Here is a 19033-nt window from a genome sequence, read left to right on the forward strand (position 1 = left end):
GTATTACTTTTTGAACCAGCTATGTTCCTTGTAGATACATCAAGGTCACTAAGGTCTCATGATCTTCTTAGCTCGTCTTCCATCTTGTGTCGTCTCAAGTCTCGCTCATCCCCCCAGACTTCTGAGGCTATTCCCATCAAGATGGTTGCTCCCAAGGGTGTCCCTCCTCCGCATCCGTCTCGTGCCAGTCTCAAGAGGAAGTTGGAGATGCCTATTGATGTTGACGCTGCTGAGTTTTCTTTTGACTCTCTTGCTCCGCATGTAGATACCCTGTTGTTTCCTTCTTTCAAGGATCGCCAGTCTTCGATGACTTTTGCTGACCTTTCACAAGAGGCGGCCGTACATTCTTTCCAGGTATAGTATAGTATACTCCAAATTTTTTTTTAATAAAATCGACCTTATTGAAATATGCTCCTTACACTTCATCTTTGCTGTGCAGAGCCTTCAGTCTTGCCTTGGTGTCTTAGGCAAGGTGTCAGAATTTACTCGGGTGTATGAGGCTATGAAGAAGGAGCGTGATGCTCTGTCTGACAAGTACAAGGCTGCTATTGAGGCTCTGAAGGCTGAACGGACTAAGCATCGGGATTGCATTTCTGAGCGGGATGGGCTGAAGGGTACCTTGAAGGAAGCTGCTAACGAGGCCATTGATGCTGCTACATACTACTACGGGAAGGCATGTCTTGAGATGATGGAGGAGTTTCAGCAAGGAAAGCATGAGGCTTGGGACTATGATGGTGATAAGGCTTCTTTCGAGAAGGCGTTTCCTGAGGGGACTGCTGCTCCTGGCTCACTGCTGCTGAGCTTTGCTGATGAGGAAGTGAACTCTCCTCATAATGAAGAAGTCAAGGATGCCCCAGAGGTGATGAAGCCTGCTGCTGAAGAAGTGGCCCCTGCTGACAACATGGGGGAGAATTAGTTTAACTGGTGCTGTGTCACCTTTTAAAAGAAATGTAAAACTTTTGAATGCTGTTTCTGTTTACTGCCTTAGTGCAGTTTGGATAATTTGTTTTTATTTTGTGCTACATTTCTGTAGCTGGATGCTTTGTTTAATTTTGTTGCAATGCAACTAAGTATTTCTATCTTTCTTGCTGTGTGGATGGGTTTTCTGTCTAGTGTGTTGTGATTGTAGTTGTATCACGAATGTATTACAGTTGTATTACAGTTGTGATGCTACTTACATGTGTTTGTATGCCTTGTAAGGATAGTAGGTCTGTTCTGTTCAGGAATGACTTGTCTTTGTTTTGTAGTGAAGGGACTTGTTATATTCTTGCTCAGTAACGTCAGTCGTGCTCCTTGCAAAAAAGAAGAAGGTGAGGGGTGGCCGTGGGTTTCCCCAACGGCCCTCCGATGCCAAAGTCAGTACTCGTAATGATCATAAAGCAAATTGACAAAGAGTATAGATAGATGAGTACCTTTCGTGCTGATTTTGGCTGTTGGAGATTTTTGTGTTTTTCTGTTTTCTCTTTTTTTGTATTTCTCTTTTTGTAAATTAAAAGACAAAATTGAAATAACAACTGTGTACCTTTCCTCAAAAATGATATAGCTTTAAATGTGCTGCGTTCCAGCTTCGCTGTACGTCTTTTCCTTCTGCATTCCTGAGTCTGTATGCTCCATTACCTACTACCTTAGTGATTTCATAGGGTCCTTCCCAATTGGGTGCTAGCTTTCCTGCATTGACCTCCCTGGTGTTTTCGTATACCTTCCTGAGAACCCAATCTCCTAGCTTGAAGACTTTGACTCTGACATTCTTGTTGAAGGATCTTGCTACTTCCTGCTGATATGCTGCCATTCTCATTTGTGCGTCTTCCCTGAGTTCCTCCACTGTGTCTAAATTGTGAATTAGTTCTGCTTGATTTCTTTCTTATGTCATTAGCCCGTACCTTGCTGTAGGCACTTCTACCTCTGTTGGGATTACAACTTCACATCCGTACACCAGTGAGAAAGGGGTATGACCTGTAGCGCCTTTAGGAGTTGTCCTGTCTGCCCATAATATGTTAGGTAGTTCATCTGCCCATTTTCCTTTGCCTCCTTCCAGCCTTTTCTTCATGTTGCCTATAAGGACTTTATTGCTTGATTCTGCTTGTCCGTTTGCTTGTGGGTACCTTGGTGTAGATGTGATAAGGGAGATGTTCCATTCCTTACAGAACTTGGTGGTTTTTTTGCTGATGAATTGGGATCCATTGTCTGTAATGATCTCTGCTGGTACTCCGAACCTGCTTAGAATGTTCCTCTTTATAAATGAGATGACGTGCTTATCCTTGATTTCCTTGTATGCTTTTGCTTCAATCCATTTGGAAAAGTAGTCTGTCATTGCTAAGAAGTACACTCTCTGTCCTGATAACGGGGGTAGCTTTACTATATCCATTACCCACTTCATGAATGGCCACGGTGTCAATGTTGGGTGTAATTCTTCTGATGGCTTGTGTGTCAAGGGCGCATGTTTTTGGCATGCTAGGCATTTCTTGGCGAACCCTGCTGCATCCTTCCTCATGCTAGGCCAGTAGTATCCCATTCTAAGTGCTCTGTTGGCTAGATTCCTTCCTCCGGAGTGATTTCCGCATTCTCCACTATGTAGGGATTGTAAGACTTGCTGAGCTTCTTTTCCTTCCAGGCATCTTAAGAAAGGTCCTGCTGCAGATTTCTTGAAGAGTACATTGCTGATCAGGCAGTACTTGGAGGCTTTCTGAACGAATGCTTGAGCTGTTACTTTCCCTGTTGGTTTCGTGTTGCCCAAGATGTATTCTTTCAGAGGCGTTGTCCAACTGTTGTCTTCTTCTTCTGTAGGGCCTGCTTGAATTTCGTAGACACTCATGGTTGACTCCTTCTCTATGGCTGGTGAGAGTACGTGTACTAGTGGGATTGCCCCAAATTCTTCTGGATTGATGTTTGACCCCAAATTTGCCAGTGCGTCTGCTTCGGTGTTCAGGTTTCGGGGTACTTGTTCTATCTTGAACTCCTTGAATTCTTTGATGAGCTTCTTTGTGACTTCTAGGTAGGCAATCATTCTAGTGTCTTTTGCTGCATACTGCCCGTTGACTTGGTTTACCATGAGTAGAGAATCAGAAATTACTTCCAGGTGTTGTATCTTCATATCCCTTGCAACGGTTAGCCCTGTGATTGGTGCTTCATATTCAGCTTCATTATTGGTAGCCTTGAAGTTACACCTTATTGCCTGTGCTACCTTGTCTCCTTGGGGTGACGTCAGTACCACTCCTAAGCCTACTCCTCGTATGTTTCCTGCACCATCTGTATGGAGTGTCCATTTCTGCGCAGCTTTTGGTTCCTGTAGAGCTAGCACTTCCTTCTGCGCTTCTTCTTCAAGGGTAGGGCTGAAGTCTGCCACGAAGTCTGCCAAGGCTTGAGATTTGACCGTCGTCCTGGGTTCGTACTGTATGTCGTACCTGCTCAGATGTAGGGCCCATTTCTCCATCCTTCTTGACATTTCTGGCTTTCTCATGATGGCTCTGATGGGGTAGTTGGTTTGTACTTGTATGGAATGGCTCTCGAAGTATGGACGTAACTTCATTGAAGCAGTGAACAAGGCTAAAATGATTTTCTCTAGTGATGCATATCTTGTTTCCGCACTGAGCAGGGTCTTGCTTACGTAGTAGATTGGAAATTGTTCCTTTTCTTCTTCTCTTGTGAGAACGACACTGACCGTCCCTTCAGATACTGCAAGGTATAGCTGGAGTGGCTCTCCTTCTTTGGGCTTGGAGAGAATCAACGGGTTGGCTAGATATTCTTTCAGCTTCTGGAATGCTTCATCGTGTTCCTGTTCCCACTTGAACTCTTTGTTCTTTTTCAGTACCTCGTAGAAAGCTCTATTCTTTTTTGAAGACTTTGAAATGAACCTGTTCAGTGCCGCGATTTTTCCTATTAAGCTTTGTACATCCTTCTTGGATTTCGGTCGCTCTAGGTCTAGGATGGCTTTGACTTGTTTCGGACTGGCTTCTATTCCTCTTTGCGTAACCATGTATCCCAAGAACTTTCCTGATTGTACTCCAAATGTGCACTTTGTGGGATTTAGCTTCATGCCGTATTGTTTCAGGATGACGAATGCTTCTCTAAGGTCTCTGACGTGATCTTCTGCCTTCTTGGATTTAACTACCATATCGTCTATGTAAACTTCCATTGTGTTTCCAATTTGTTCTTCAAACATCTTGTTTACCAACCTTTGGTACATTGCCCCTGCATTCTTCAATCCGAAAGGCATCACCTTGTAGCAGTATATTCCTTGGCTGGTAATGAAGGCTGTCTTCTCTTGATCATCCTTGTGCATGAGGATCTGGTTGTAACCACTGTAGGTGTCCATAAAGGATAGCAACTCGTGTCCTGCTGTGGCATCTACCATGGCATCGATATGAGGTAAAGGGAATGGGTCTTTTGGGCAAGCTTTGTTGATGTCTGTGAAGTCTATGCAGATTCGCCATTTCCCATTCTTCTTCCTTACTACCACCACGTTGGCAAGCCATTCTGGGTACTTTACTTCTCTGATCTTTCCTGTCTTCAGTAGGTTTTGAATTTCTTCGTTGATGATCTTGTTCCTTTCTGGCGCGAATTTTCTTCTTTTTTGCTTCACTGGTGTATGCATTGGATCTACGTTTAACTTGTGCGTGATAACTTCTGGGGAAATGCCTTTCATGTCTTCATGGGTCCAAGCAAACACATCTTTCTCTTCTTCCAGAAAGTCGTAAATTTGTTGTCTGAGTTCTGCTTTCAGCTCTGATCCTATTCTGACTTTCTGATCTGGGTGCATGGGGTTCAGCAGGACTTCTGTAGCTTCTTGCTCTTCTGATATACTCAATTTCTCTTGGCCCAACTGACCCTCTGATTGCTATGCTGAACTCTTTTCTGCAGATGTTGCCTTCAGTGCTATCTTGTAACATTCTTTAGCTTCCTTAGGATCTCCTCTGATTTCTTGAATTCCCCATCTAGTAGGAAACTTAATGACTTGATGGTACGTAGAAGGGATGGCTTTCATCTCATGTATCCAGGGTCTTCCCAAAATCATATTGTATGAAGATAGAGTGTCGATCACTAAGAACTTGACTTGCAGGTTGATCCCTTTTGCATATGTTGCCAATGTAATCTCCCCACTTGTCTTTTTGGTTTCCCCGCTGAATCCTACTAGCATTGTTGTTTTGTTAACGATATTTTTCTCATCTATGTTCATATGCTTCAAGGTGTCTAGCATGATGATATTTGCAAAGCTTCCATTGTCAACTAGGATTCGCTTAATCATGCAGTTTCCAACTGGGAGTGAGATCACTAGACCGTCATGATGACCTTCTACTGCATCGCTTTCTTCAAACATGATAGGGATATCTATATTTGATTTTTCCCTCTTATCTGGTTGCTCTTTGTTGCTTTCTTTTGCATGCCGCTTTGCTGCTGAATATGTTAGACCGCATACTTTTGACCCTCCTGATATGAAACAGATGGTTTTGACAATTGGAGGTGGGGGTGGAGGACCTCCTTGCTTGGACTCTCTGTCCTTCCCTGAAGCTTTAGATCTATCTGACAAGAGTTCTTTGAGGTAGCCCTTCTTTAACAAGTATGCAACTTCCTTTCTGAGCGCGACACATTCGTCAGTAGTGTGACCGATATCTGAATGGAAATCATACCATCTGGATGGATCCTTCTTCTCCCCAGGCCTGTCACTCCTTCTGGGCCATTGAACAGTATCTCCCATCTTGTTTAAGGTCCTTATTACTCCTGCAGGATTGACATTGAAGCAATACTCGTGCAACTTGGGTGGGAGCTCAGGATCTTCCCTCCAATCAGAAAACTCTCCTTCGACAGCATTGACTGATCCTTCATCAAAGCGGGAACGCTGATACGGCTTGAATCGATGATCTCTCCTGGGGAAGTTGTTATTCCTTCTTGACGGACGATCTTCATCCTTTCTGAGCTCTGGAGTCTTTCTTGCATATGCATCTTCTTCGAATCTGACTTGAGCCATTGCCTTAGCTTGTACATCTTCAAAGGTTGTGCATGGATATTTGGTTAACTCCTTGTAGAGTTCACTGTGATCTAGCAATCCTCTTCTGAACGCTTCAATGGTTGTAGGAGCATCGCACTTGTGTATTCCAATCTTTTCCCTGTTGAACCTGTTAAGATAATCCCTCAAGGATTCACCATGTCTTTGCACAACACGGTATAAATCCGATGATTGCTTCTCTATTTTCCTGCTGCTGGCGAACTGGACCTTGAATAGGTTTACCATTCCTGCAAAAGATCGAATTGTCCCATTATCTAAATTAATGAACCAAGTTAAAGCTGGACCCGATAATGTGGCTCCAAAGCCTTTGCACATGATGGCCTCTCTAAAATCTCTAGGGATTGAGCTGGTCATCATCTTCTGCTTGTAGAGGGATACGTGCTCATCAGGGTCTGTTGTTCCATCGTACATGGCCATGCTGGGTGTGCTGAACCTCTTTGGCACTTCTACCATGTCGATCTCTTCTGAGAAAGGAGACTCTATATAGCTATCTGACGCTTCTTCCTCCATGGGCTTTGGCATTCCAGGGATCTTGGCGATCTTGGCTTCGATTGCTTTGAGGTACTCTTTGACTACCTTCTCTATCTTTCCCTCCTCAGATCCTTCTTGGCTATTCTGCTTAGGGGTTCCTGCATTCAAAGAGTCTAGATCTAGGGCTGTTTCCCTAGTGTTAGATCCTTTTTCCCCATTAGGGGTATGAAAGGTACCTGACATATAAAGCTGCATGGCTATACTTTCAGTGTTCTTTCTGGTGTTAATGGTTTTAGAAGCGACTGATTGTATTTGGCTACGGAGGGCTTCATTTTGCTTGGTGAGACTGGTAAGCTTGGCTTCAGTTTGAACCTTTTGGGCCAACAGTGTTTCGATTTGGCTTTTTTGTTGGTCTAAGGTTTGACGGAATGCGTTCATTCCCTCATTGATTTCGGCCATGGTAAAGGGTACTTGGTGCCCAGACATGGTGTTTGTATTGGTTTTTTGGCGAATTGGTAGGTTAATTGATTATCAGCCCCACGGTGGGCGCCAAATTGTTTAGGCAAATCTCAACAAGGACATATGAGAATCTGCTAGGTTTGAGGGGTAATAACAATCATACTACCAAAAGCATATAAAATGGCAATAAATCAATGATAAAGCAATAGATAAGCAATGAACAAACAATAGGCAAACAGAATGAACTCTATTATGAAAAGAGAATAAGTTTAGAGATACAATACTGAATAAGGACAAGCCTCCTTCTTCAGTAGGGACGAAGCTCCGTAGGTGAATGCAGAGTAATTCTATTATATTTAGAGTATATGTGCGTACATGAATGCTCAAAATATCTAATTATACTTATTTATACCTAGGGATCTCTAGGGTTTACAAAGATATTTGGAATATATTCAAAGTGAGGAAGATCTTCTTGATTTATCTTCTTCCCTGTTCTGTAGGTGTATCTTTGGCAAGTATCTCCTTGATTGATATCCTTAATGCTGCTTTCCTTGTTTATTCCAATCAAGCCGTTTTGCTGATTTTTGCTGAGTTATTGTTTTTTGGACTGGTGCCCTAAATGTAATGGGTCGTATTACAATACGGGCCCAACAGCTACATGAAAAAATGATCGTTATCACTATTACACGTATACCTCACTGCCAAGTCATCATGATGATTCGACTATTAAGTCGATAATCCTTGCTTTTCGAAAACATGTCTAAACCTTTTCTTTATTCTTCTACGGAAAGTTGGATTTCCCTTCCTTTTTATGCAAATCCGTTTTTTTTCATTTTTTTTTTGGGGGGTAAGTCGAGATGATCCCTTCCATTGGCAAACTAAAACTCCAAAAATGGTAACAAATTTTTTCTCTTTGGGGGCTCAAAAAGCCAAGACATCCCTCCTTCCCTCTATTTACAGATTTGAACTCGCTAATTATGTTACAAAATCAATGTCATGCAAAGCTTATTATGAATCATCTTAATAACTTTAAATGACAAAAGGAAGAACACTACTTCCTACTTTATCAAACAATTCATGATAAATATGTGCAAAACCACACAAGTTGGAAACACAAATCCTGGGGCTTCAAGTATGAGAAACATACCCTAACATGTGTATACATGCATTGCAAAAGCCACCTAAGATTAAGACCATATTTTTGAAATTGATTCGAATGATTTTATACATCATTCTAACACTCCATCAAACCTAAGTTTGATAAATATTCATTTTCAAACTACGGTACCTGTTTAATTGGAAGAACTTCACTTTCAATTAACAAAATATGACAATGATGACAAACACTAAAAAAGGGAGAGATAACAAGATTATACATACGAAAGTTTGCTCACATTTTCATATCTTTGTTGAAATAAGTTGCAAATTACAACTTAACTTCATCAATCTTGGACAAAAAAGTCACACTCAATTACGAGCTAGACTTTTCTTTCCATTTTGGGTCCAGTTTTGAAAATAATGTGATTATGTAATTTGCCTACTAGAAAAAGTTGCTTCATTTTATTTCCAAAACAAACTTTCATTAAATTGGACCCTCTCCAAATTTTGAATTTTAGTTCGAAATAACATGTTTCTAATAAAAAAAATAGTCTTCAAAATTTCCTTTTTGAATTTTTAATTCATTTCACAAATGAATAAATTTTCAGATTCTCAATAACTGTTTGGATAATTTAGTATATACGTAAATATTTCCAAAAAGAATGCACTAAGATTCGACTTCTCCTTGACTCGAACTTGTTCTCGCCTAGTCATCTGGCGAATATTTGCTTAGGGATGGTAAACGATTGATAAGAACAAAGAAAATATTTAATGTTCTAAAATCAACTTTGAGAATAAAATCATTGCAATGATCTTTACAAACGTTTAGACATTAGGTAAAGAATACTAAACCTTAACTATAATTGTTTTTGGTTTATAAAACTAGCAAGGAATTAACTTGCTTCCTTAAACATGGCCTTAGTTAAAAGGCGTTAGCCATGTCAATGTCCTAAAATGTTCTCAAAAACACAAAAACATGGGATACATAGGCTCATTCCAATATCATAATGATATGAATGGCCTAAACAAAAGCAAGTCATTAGAACTACCCCAAATTGGGGGCTCCAAGACTTGTAAAATAGCAAGAATGCGCATAACCCGACACATGGGGGCTCCAATATCCACAATAAACAAAATGAGATATCCATGCCATTCGAGTTACTTTCGAGAATCACCTAAACTACAAATGGTTTACGTAGATCTCGAGCCTTACAATTTTCAAACGTGTCACAATGATTTAATAGTCATTTTGTTCCTTTGAAAACTAAGTTCGCAACTAAACTTGGCCATAGAAACAAACTACAAACATATAACATATTCGAGCCATTTTCAAGTTCAACTTCAAATACTAATTTTAGTGCATAATTGTTGTTTCAATACTTCAATTTACTCTAAAGATTAGAGAGTATAACTAGTATAGAGCAAAAGAAACAAAATCATGAGTTTCAAAATACAATTCAAATGCATACAACATACTTGCTCATACAAAAGTTTAGTACTCAATCATTCATCATGAAATTTGTAACAAAACACTTCATTAACATAAATTTTATAAGTTAGAATAAGAGACTCCTAAATTCTAAATTAAGAGGTCTTCATTGTTACACACAAGGAAGATAACATCTACTTTCTCGAGCTTCAAATTAGTAACAAAATTTGAATTCAAAAGAAAGAATTCGAAAGTAACGAGAATAGAGGAAAAAATTGAACAACATTTCATTTTCCCTCTTACTTGTTCTAACGAACGACCAATATTACTGGACTTAGCAGATTTCATTTGTTAAAACTATGAATGGTAAAAAAAACGATTTATACACACCAGTTTAATCGTTTCCAAGATCCTAGTTGTTATCATAATAAAACGAAACACGGGATTTCTAGACCCATTTCAAGCAACATGAAAGGGTCTAATTGTTAAACAAGTCATCAAGTCACCCAACATTGGGGGCTACGATATTCGAAAACATAAAATGGGGGCTCAAAAGCCCGAAGTATAACCAAGCTACACTTGTTCGATGATGTCTTCAAGAATTTTCTAAACTAACTAGTTTACTACTACATTTTTAATCTATTGCAACCCCTAAATTCGTTGCATTAGGCGTCAAATTCCGTTGCATTAGGCCTAATGCCACGGCCATGTACCATGGCATCTGCTGGCGTTGCAATAGGTCTAATGCAACGGCATATGACACCTAATGCCACGACATCAATGATCCATTGCATTAGATCAATACCTGATGCAACGACAATATTATTGCCATGGCATTAGCTATAATACCTAATGCCACGGTGCATATACCCTAATGCCACGATTTATTATTATTATTATTATTATTATTATTATTATTATTATTATTATTATTATTATTATTATTATTATTACTACTGTACTACACGTGAAGCTATATAAATGTATCAAAATAAAGAAAATTTTCATTGAAATTTAAAAATTTAGAGTACATGTTTTCACTAAGAAAAATTAAGTTACAAATTCAAATATCACTTAAAACTACATGTTTTTTCGTAAAAACATAATTTTGACATTGTTTAGAAAAAATAATTACAAGTTCAAATATCTTCAACTAAGCCCAAAATTCTCCCAGCTGGCTCTCCACGTATGTTTACATCAGAGAAGACTATAGCTAGTAGCCTAACACTTTTGCCTGCATGTCTTAAACCTGATCAAAATGTAACAAGATCTAACAACTGGATCAGCATGAAGGTAATATTCATGCCTACTATAGCAAATGGGTATTCGCAAATAGCTCGATCTGCATTTAATACAAGAAGATAGTGCATGTCAGTGTATCACATACCTATTTAATACGGTAAAAAGAAGAAAGGAAAGTAGGTTTGAGTAGTGAGATAGATGACTAAAACAGCCTAGAAGATAGAGATGAGGTCCTAGATCCAAATAATATTCTTGTGGTTCTTTTGTGACTTAATTGAAGCTCATAACACAATACATATATAGCAGAAAATCAACCTTGATTTCAACCTCTATACAATAAAAATGCAAATATTAAATATAAAAAAACTTCATCCTCTTTACAAATTAATTCCAACTATTGAAAGAGAAAAAAGGCAATCAAAGACTTACATCATAAGCCTCAAAAAGCAACTTGAATTTAGCTCGCTTCAATTCCTTGTCGTGTTTCTCACTCTAATTTTCCTTCCTTTGAGGAGATAATAGATGAGCTTGGGCCCCGAGTGAACCCAATCTTTGACTTGTGATTTGGGGTTGTTAGCTTCCTCCTCCGAGCGTTTCATCACCCGAATAATTATACAATATCCTCCAAGCTCTAAACTGCTTCTTACTATCAATTGAGCATTACATTTTTATAAACAATCAACTGAAACTCAATCTCATAGAATAATAACGTATACACAAAAAAAAAGCAAGGAAAAACCCTCTTCTTGATATCCTGTTGGATTGGGTAATGCCACTCATATATTTCACCTGTAAGAGTTCAATTGACCTACTTATTACCAGCAAGTTATAGAAACAAAAACCCAAAAAATTCTACAGATGACAATTGACAATAGCAAATGTGTATTTTTTTACTTCCTATTTTCAAAAATGTTACTGTCATTTTGAAAGCCAATAGATAATACGGATCAAAGTACAAACAGCGATGACTACATAGAGAATGAGTGTATCTCTTTTGATTAAGCCTGCAGTCATATCAATATTAACCCCTAATTTATTTCTTTTTTCTTTTTTCTGATATATATTTGAAGTAAATTGAGATTTTTCTCTAAGCAAACAAAAGTAGGAAGGTTAATTGTATTTTTACCAAGTAGACCACGAATGACATGAAATTTGTCGCTTAACTCCTTCACTTATCCTCCAACATCTCCAAACAATGCCCTCTGAGAGCCCAAAACTGACCTTGTTGCCTGACCTTGATTTATTACCTCATCTATCTACAATGCATAAACATGAAGTAGTAAAAAAAAATGTAGACTCAATTATACAAAGACATAATCCTAATATTTTTGTAGAAAGAAAGTGGAAGCGTCTTCGATCTGATAATAGTAGGACCATCACCATCCCTATCTCTGTCGAAAGTGAAAGGAGTTTATTGAGCTCCAAGTAGGCCGCTTACTCCCTCGTTCCTAAGACTCAATGAATGAATTTAGCATATTATAAAGCAATCAGAGTTTGATCAAATTGAGATGATGCAGACCATGAACTTTGTCACGAGGGAAAGAAACATCTAATACACTTCATTGATAGATAACATAGTACTCTTATTAATCAAATTGATAGAGGGCACGGACTATAAACATTGTGATGAATTGCAAAAGTGATAAATGAAGGACTAAACTTCTAATTCAAGGAAAGAACAAATAAGATACATAAAAGAAAATAGGACAGAACTAAGAAACTTTAAAGTTAGCACAAAGCATAGATAAACTTAAAGTTAGACTTGGCACTCCATCATTGAGTATTCTGTATGACAAAGAATTAAAAGTTAGATCCATATTATGGCCAATTGTAGCTTTGCGGATACTTTGTTCCCAATGATTAAGGTAATTTGTCCCCAAACATGTGTGATTAGTTGCTGATCTTCGACTAGATTCTGTCAAAAGAACAAGTGTCTGCCTGCCTTATCATTCAAAACTAGACAATCATCCCTCACCGTGAATTTTAACATTTAAATTCCTACCTAATACTCTATAACATCAAGAACACAAAAAGGCAAAAAAAAAAAGAAAAAAAAAAATCTTTTTAAATTTCAGTCATACGGGACACAAAACTAGTTATCAAAATTTGCTCTCGAAAGAAACTTCAATTAAGCAGACAATAGTACATCCATAGAACAACAGCGAACAACCCAACATCTGAATGGTATAAAATTTCCCTTCATTCGACCCCAAACAACAAAAACAATCAATTCACAGTATTTAAATTACTAATAACAACCTTGATACACCTAATACTAAGAATAAATTAAAGGGAATCATTAAGCTACTAAACAAAACTAAATCATAAATTCGAATGCAACTAGCCAACAAAACCCATGAACAAAATCCGATCAAATAAAAAACCTAGCATTTAATCGAACACATAGAACGCAGTGTACTTCAATAGGAGAATTAAACAAATAAATTGCAATTTAACACATATTTTGCATCAAAAATCTAACAAAAACCAAACAAATTACCAATTATACAACCAAATTACAACTTTTTCAGAAAAACCAAAAATAATCCTAAACCACAGTGAAGAAATTAATGGAAAGGGTTCGAATTAAATTCATGAAAATAAATGAGAAATTTCAGAGAACAAAAATACAGACTATAAATTCAGGAGGAGAGAGAAAGAGAAGAGAGTGTTACCGAAGAGGCAAAGAGCAGTGTGGCGACAAAGAAAGGGGCATTAGGAAGCTAGGACTACGACGGAAATCAATTAGGTGTTAGGGTTTGAGAAGCCCCGACAAAGCTGACACCTTCATAAGCAACTACAGGAAGAGGATGATGATTTTACAGAGGTAACGGCGATTCTATGGCGGTGGATAATGCTGGATAATGGCGGTGGACATAGGCACACAACTCTCTCAAGAATACTTTTTATTTTTTTCATTTTGTTGAAATAATAATGACGACTGAGGATACTTCGTAAGATAGAAATTTGTTTTTGTTTATTTTTTCTATATAGTTTAGAGAGCTTTTAAATTTTTTTGAAATATTAGGAGGGAAGAATTTAAATTTTGGGACAAAATGGCGGTTCAGTCAGAAAAACCTTATCAGCCCTCTCTCTTTGCCGTGGCATTAGCCATGTATGCCCTTTTATTAGATCCTCTAATGCAACAACTTAGTGCAGCCGTTGCATTAGCCCTTCTTTTGAAGTATATTAGTATTAGACGTTGTATTAGGCTTGTCTATTGCAACGGTAATAACATTGACGTTGTGTTAGCCTTTTTTTAACCGTTGCATTTGATAAAAAATGTAGTAGTTTGGTGCAAATATTGAAATCACAGTTTTATAAGTGAATAATAATAACTATCGGTTATTTTTATCATTAATAAAACCAATTTTGCAACTTAAGCATGAACACAAGTCGTAAGAACAATTTCATGCCATTATCAAAGTTCAAAATTTTATTTCTAATTTTAATGCATAATTGTTGTTCTATACATTTTAATTTACATTAAAATTTATAAGTATAGTCCATGTGAGCGAAAAAAGAAAAGTTCAAGCATAAATTCAAAATTAAATGAACAAATAAAAAAAAACACATATATGCTTGTATATATATGCTCATACAGGATCAAATACTTTACCACTTCACATGAAACTTGTTGCAATATATTGCTTAAACATATCACAACAACATAGAACAAACAAGTTCATGAAAACAAGTCGAATCGAAAGCCCCCAACTTCTAAAAGTTAGGGTTTCTCATTCGGCTTTCTCTATTTTATTGACTAAGTTCAAAGTCTTGTACAATATAAGGAGCACGATTTACTTTCCTTAGCTTCAAACAACAATAAAAAAACGAGCTTCGTAGCGAGAGAAAGAGATTGAAAATGGCGAAAGAGGAAAAAAAAAAGAGTGAGCTGCAGATTGCGCTTCTCCACCTCTTTTTACTAATTCAAATGTCGCGCGCAACTCATCAAGTTGCGCGTGGCATCCCAGCATAACTCAAAACCATGCGTGCGCTTGGCCAGCGTGACCCACTGAGTTGTGCGCGGATACTGGTCACTTAAAAGACCGGTACTCAGATTTCGATCCATTTTAAATTTTTTCTAACGGTTTTGTACGTTATTAGACGTAATGACGCGCGAATTATCGAAATATTTTAAAATTGCTTTGCATTTTGTAGTTTAATTTCTTTTGTTAGCTTTTTGCATCATCTTGCATGCACACCGTGCTTTGTGCCTTCCCTAAGCATACGTTTTGGACGTTTTTCATAAGCGTGTCTTAAAATGTTCCGTAGTGGTGCTTTACGTAAAAGCTCCCATAGACATGTTGGGTTTCGATGAGTCCGACTCACCGTGGAAAATAAAACTCGAGCCCAAGGAAAAACTCATAATTAATATAACTAAAGACATAAATAACAAGATTAGGAAAAAGACTAAATTACCCTTGAAGCGTGCTTCGCTCGACCACCTGAGCTCTTACTTGAGAAAGCCGAGTCTTACAAAAGGCGATGACCTCCGACGGTATCCACCCATAACGCGACCCGACCGGTCTACTACTTGGAGGTTAGCCAAGTCCGACCAAAAAGACTACCCGAGTAATTAATGAGCTTATAGGTTTTCTCTCAAGTAGAGATGCCTAATTGAGCTCTTACTCTAGTGAACAATCCCAAGGTATGCCTTGGCTATTTATAAGGAGTGCTTCCTTGTGAATTCCTCTTATCTTTCAATGTAGGACTTTTCACAAAAAGATCCCACATGGAAAGAATGTTGAATTCAATTCCTAGTTAAATAAACCAAGGAATAACTAAGTAACAAGTGTCACATGGTTAGGTGAGGACCACTTCCTCACTTGCTCCCTAAGGCAACTCATATCCATTGTGAGCTAACCATGTGGCACCCAACCTTGAGCCCCGAGATGAGTTCGGTTGGGCCGCCACCTTTTGGCCCGCGTCCATGACCCGTCACCCGGGTTCGCGGCCCTTGCCACATGGCGCTGCCAACGTGGCACACTTCTATTTGGCGCGCTTCCCTAGCCTTTCGCGCGGCTAGGGTTTTTACTCGTTACTTGAAGCATTTTTCCGTCTCGCCAATTCCTAAATTTTGGCTCGACTTTTAAGATTCGATTATGACGCTTTAAGCTAGGAATCCGACGTCTTTGTTCACAATGCTCGAGTGACTTATTAATTCTTTTCGGATTAATGTGTCGTGTCGGATCGTTAGTTGCTTAGGTGTGACTCGAAGGGTTCAGTCAAGATTAAGCTTTTATATTAATTATACATTAATATTATTGATCGGAAGCGGCCTCCACCTAGGCATTCCGATCACTTGAACTTACTGAATAATTAGCTTTCAAATAGCTTCGAACCCTCTATCGGAATAATACACTTGTTCAAAGGACACCATTCCTTTCAATCTCCCACTTGTCCTTCCGGACAAGTGTGCTTTTAGTGTATAGCCTTTTTTCCTATGTCACTTAATGTCTCTTCATGAACTATAAGGTAAGATTATTCGTCATCCTTATTACATCCAGAAGTGTTTCTCGAAATCCGAGTTTGATTGTCAATAAACAAATGATTTCTAAAATCCATCCGAGCACGACCATGCATTTTTACAGTCTTGCTCTTCGAGAGGCCTTGTAAACAACTAAGACATGTTCCCTATTGTTAGTAGGGGGACATTCCCAGTCTTGTAATGTCAGGTTCTCTTACTAAGAGGACCTAGCCGTCCGAGTGTTGCCGTTATAATCTCCATGTACGACAGACATTTGACTAACATCAAAACGAACTAGTACTCAAATAAGAGAACTCACAATACTCATAGTCGAGGAAAGAGTTTCCGATAGCCATAATGAGAAGTATACTTATGACGATTTTAAAATCTCTTAAAGTATTCTCATAGGTCGATCCAATATGGTTCTAAACCAATACCTGTGCAAATGATTTATGACAATCATGTCCTTGTAGCACAAGAAGCGGTGCTATAAATCAAACTACACACTAATCTCAAGTGGTCATTAATCGTCCATCATTTAAATGACCTCGATTAGGATAATTTTCGATTATAATATTCAATATTCACTTAATAGGTGTTTCTTTATCCAAGACTGGTCTTGATACCCTATTTTGAATGTTCTCAAAATCGAATGGACTCATAATTTAATTCTAAACCACAATTAAATAGTTTTGTGGAATAATTAGTAATAATTTTTATTCCACTATGAAACCTTTCAATGTTTCATTTTATGATAAATGGTTTTCCAAATGCTTTTAGAGTAATACTCTTTATAAAACATTTACAGAAATCACATCCATATTTAATATGCTTGATTTCTTTCGTGCTCTTGTGAATGTTGTCGTTCACTTATTGCATAGGTTTAGTTATAATTACTTTGCAAATCTTAGCATCTTAATTATTGATCACTTTCATAATAAGATGATAAAATTTGAGAGTGTCATGAATTATATATGATTTAGGATTTATTGTCCAAGTGATGGCTCCCACTCATTTTCATGATCTGAGATCTTCAACTTGACAACCTACAATCATTAACGTTCAACAACAAACTTTCCATTGATCAACTTTCTTATTATTGCCTTTAAGGCAACAACAATATTCTCAACATATATTTCAGTAGACTTCTTAATGGTGCTTTGCTTGGATTTTATTCCAAACGGGTCATAGTGATTTGGGATACCCTAGTCACTTGTGATCATGGAAATTTACCTTAAGTTCCCGCACATTACACATGGATGCACGTCCATGTTACTATTCTCAAGCCACGACGCAATGTTAGCTAGTGCTTCTAAATGGATTCCTTGTTAAGGATCTGATCCTTGTTAAGGTTTTTTCTTGCAACATCAATTCTCAAACTACATTTGTTCCATGCGTCAAGAACCCATCCCTTTTACTTATCTAAGTACTTTGGATGTTCTTGATCATAATCTAACGGTCCATGACTTAGATTTATTTCGATTGTTACTTTATTCTTCTCATGCTCTAAACATGTAAATTGTGTGACGACTCCATAGCATACACGATGTTTTCAATTGCAGAATTATTCTCAATCTTATTCCATCCATGTGACACTTTAGCTCATTCAGTTTCACTGAGTCTTGCTAAACTGTTTGTTATGTGATACGGTTGAAAGTCTCTACTAGAGTCTTTCTTGTTTGACTTAGTATTTAGCCTAGATTATACTTAGTTCAAACATTTACATAGTTTTATACATATGGGTCGAAAGCCTTTCAAAGTCCTTCAATTCATGTTTAACACGGTAAATTCCTTTACTCGTTTAAACATTTTATTAAGTCTATGCAATAGATCTTAATTCCCAATATGTACTAAGTATCGTCTTTTGCTTGGTCCATTGTCGAAAATACTTTCAAATATAAGCATTTAGCATGTGATAGTTGATTTACAACAGAGTTCGTAAACTTCTTGTTGGACCTTACAATATTGACTCTTGCTCCCACTAAACTTCTTATCCACAAGAATTTCTATGTTTCTCCATAAGTTAATCCTTTTATTAACTTTATGAGAAAACACGTTCCAATTCCTTTATGCAATGCTACCTTCAATCCCATAATGGATTTCTTGAGCTTACTTTTAAATATAGCATTATTTAGATTTTCAAAACCCTTAGACTATTTTCATAGTCACTTCCAAAATCCTATTTTAGGAAGGCGGTTTTGGTATCTATTTTGCCATATTTCATATGTGCAATTTTTCTAGAATAATCATGAAAAGACTTGAGCATTCCGATTGGTGAATAGGTTTTTATTAAAATCAACTCTGTGAATTTAATTATATCCTGTTCAACCAATCTAGCTATGTATGCATATACATTTCCACATTTGTTAGTTTTCTCCTTGAAAACTTATTTGCGATCGATGGGTCTTTTACCCTTTATGCAAATTAATCAAGTTTTAAACATGATTTTCAAACATGGAGTCTATTTCGGATTTTATGGCCTCTAACCATAAATCGGAATTTGGATTGGTCGTAGCTATCTTACAAGGCACTATTCCCTTACTATCTAATAGTAAATAGTATGCTTGTAAGTCTTAGGTTTATTTCTAACTTAATAGAAAATTTATAGGATTCAACCCAAAACCTTTGGTGAATTCTATACCTATACGGGGTAATTGCATCAAACATTGAGTTTTAAGGCGCTTTCAAAGCCCTTTCATTATGTTGATCTTACTAACTTTTTAGAAGTTTTATGAGTAATGAATTCTCTTTTAAGGCACTTGTAAAGTCCTTTTGAGTATTCTTGATCAATCATTCTCATGAAGCCCTTTTGAGTCTTCCGAGATTCTTAGTTCTAGTTTGTTGCTGATGGTCATCGAGTTCA

At 37.6% G+C, this 19033-nt stretch overlaps 1 protein-coding gene and 1 long non-coding RNA gene across 2 annotated transcripts; both read right to left on the minus strand.

Moving 5' to 3' along the window:
* Positions 1-4834: 4834 nt before the first annotated feature.
* LOC145592146 (uncharacterized) lies at positions 4835-6226 on the minus strand. The gene has a single exon (XM_081648604.1). The coding sequence runs from the start codon at positions 6224-6226 to the stop codon at positions 4835-4837; it is 1392 nt and encodes a 463-aa protein (XP_081504730.1).
* Positions 6227-10442: 4216 nt separating this feature from the next.
* LOC145590877 (uncharacterized) lies at positions 10443-13552 on the minus strand. The gene is made up of 3 exons (XR_014102183.1): positions 11827-13552; positions 11130-11489; positions 10443-10800 (listed from the first exon to the last, which is right to left on the minus strand). It is a non-coding gene; the product is annotated as an uncharacterized LOC145590877 (long non-coding RNA).
* Between the last annotated feature and the right edge of the window lie 5481 nt (positions 13553-19033).

Source organism: Chenopodium album, chromosome 18, assembly GCF_948465745.1.
Source record: "Chenopodium album chromosome 18, dcCheAlbu1.1, whole genome shotgun sequence".
Classification (NCBI taxonomy): Eukaryota; Viridiplantae; Streptophyta; class Magnoliopsida; order Caryophyllales; family Amaranthaceae; genus Chenopodium; species Chenopodium album.

Coding starts and splice junctions, on each gene's coding strand:
- LOC145592146 (XM_081648604.1), bottom strand. CDS start 6,226: ATGGTAAACCTATTCAAGGTCCAGTTCGCCAGCAGCAGGAAAATAGAG.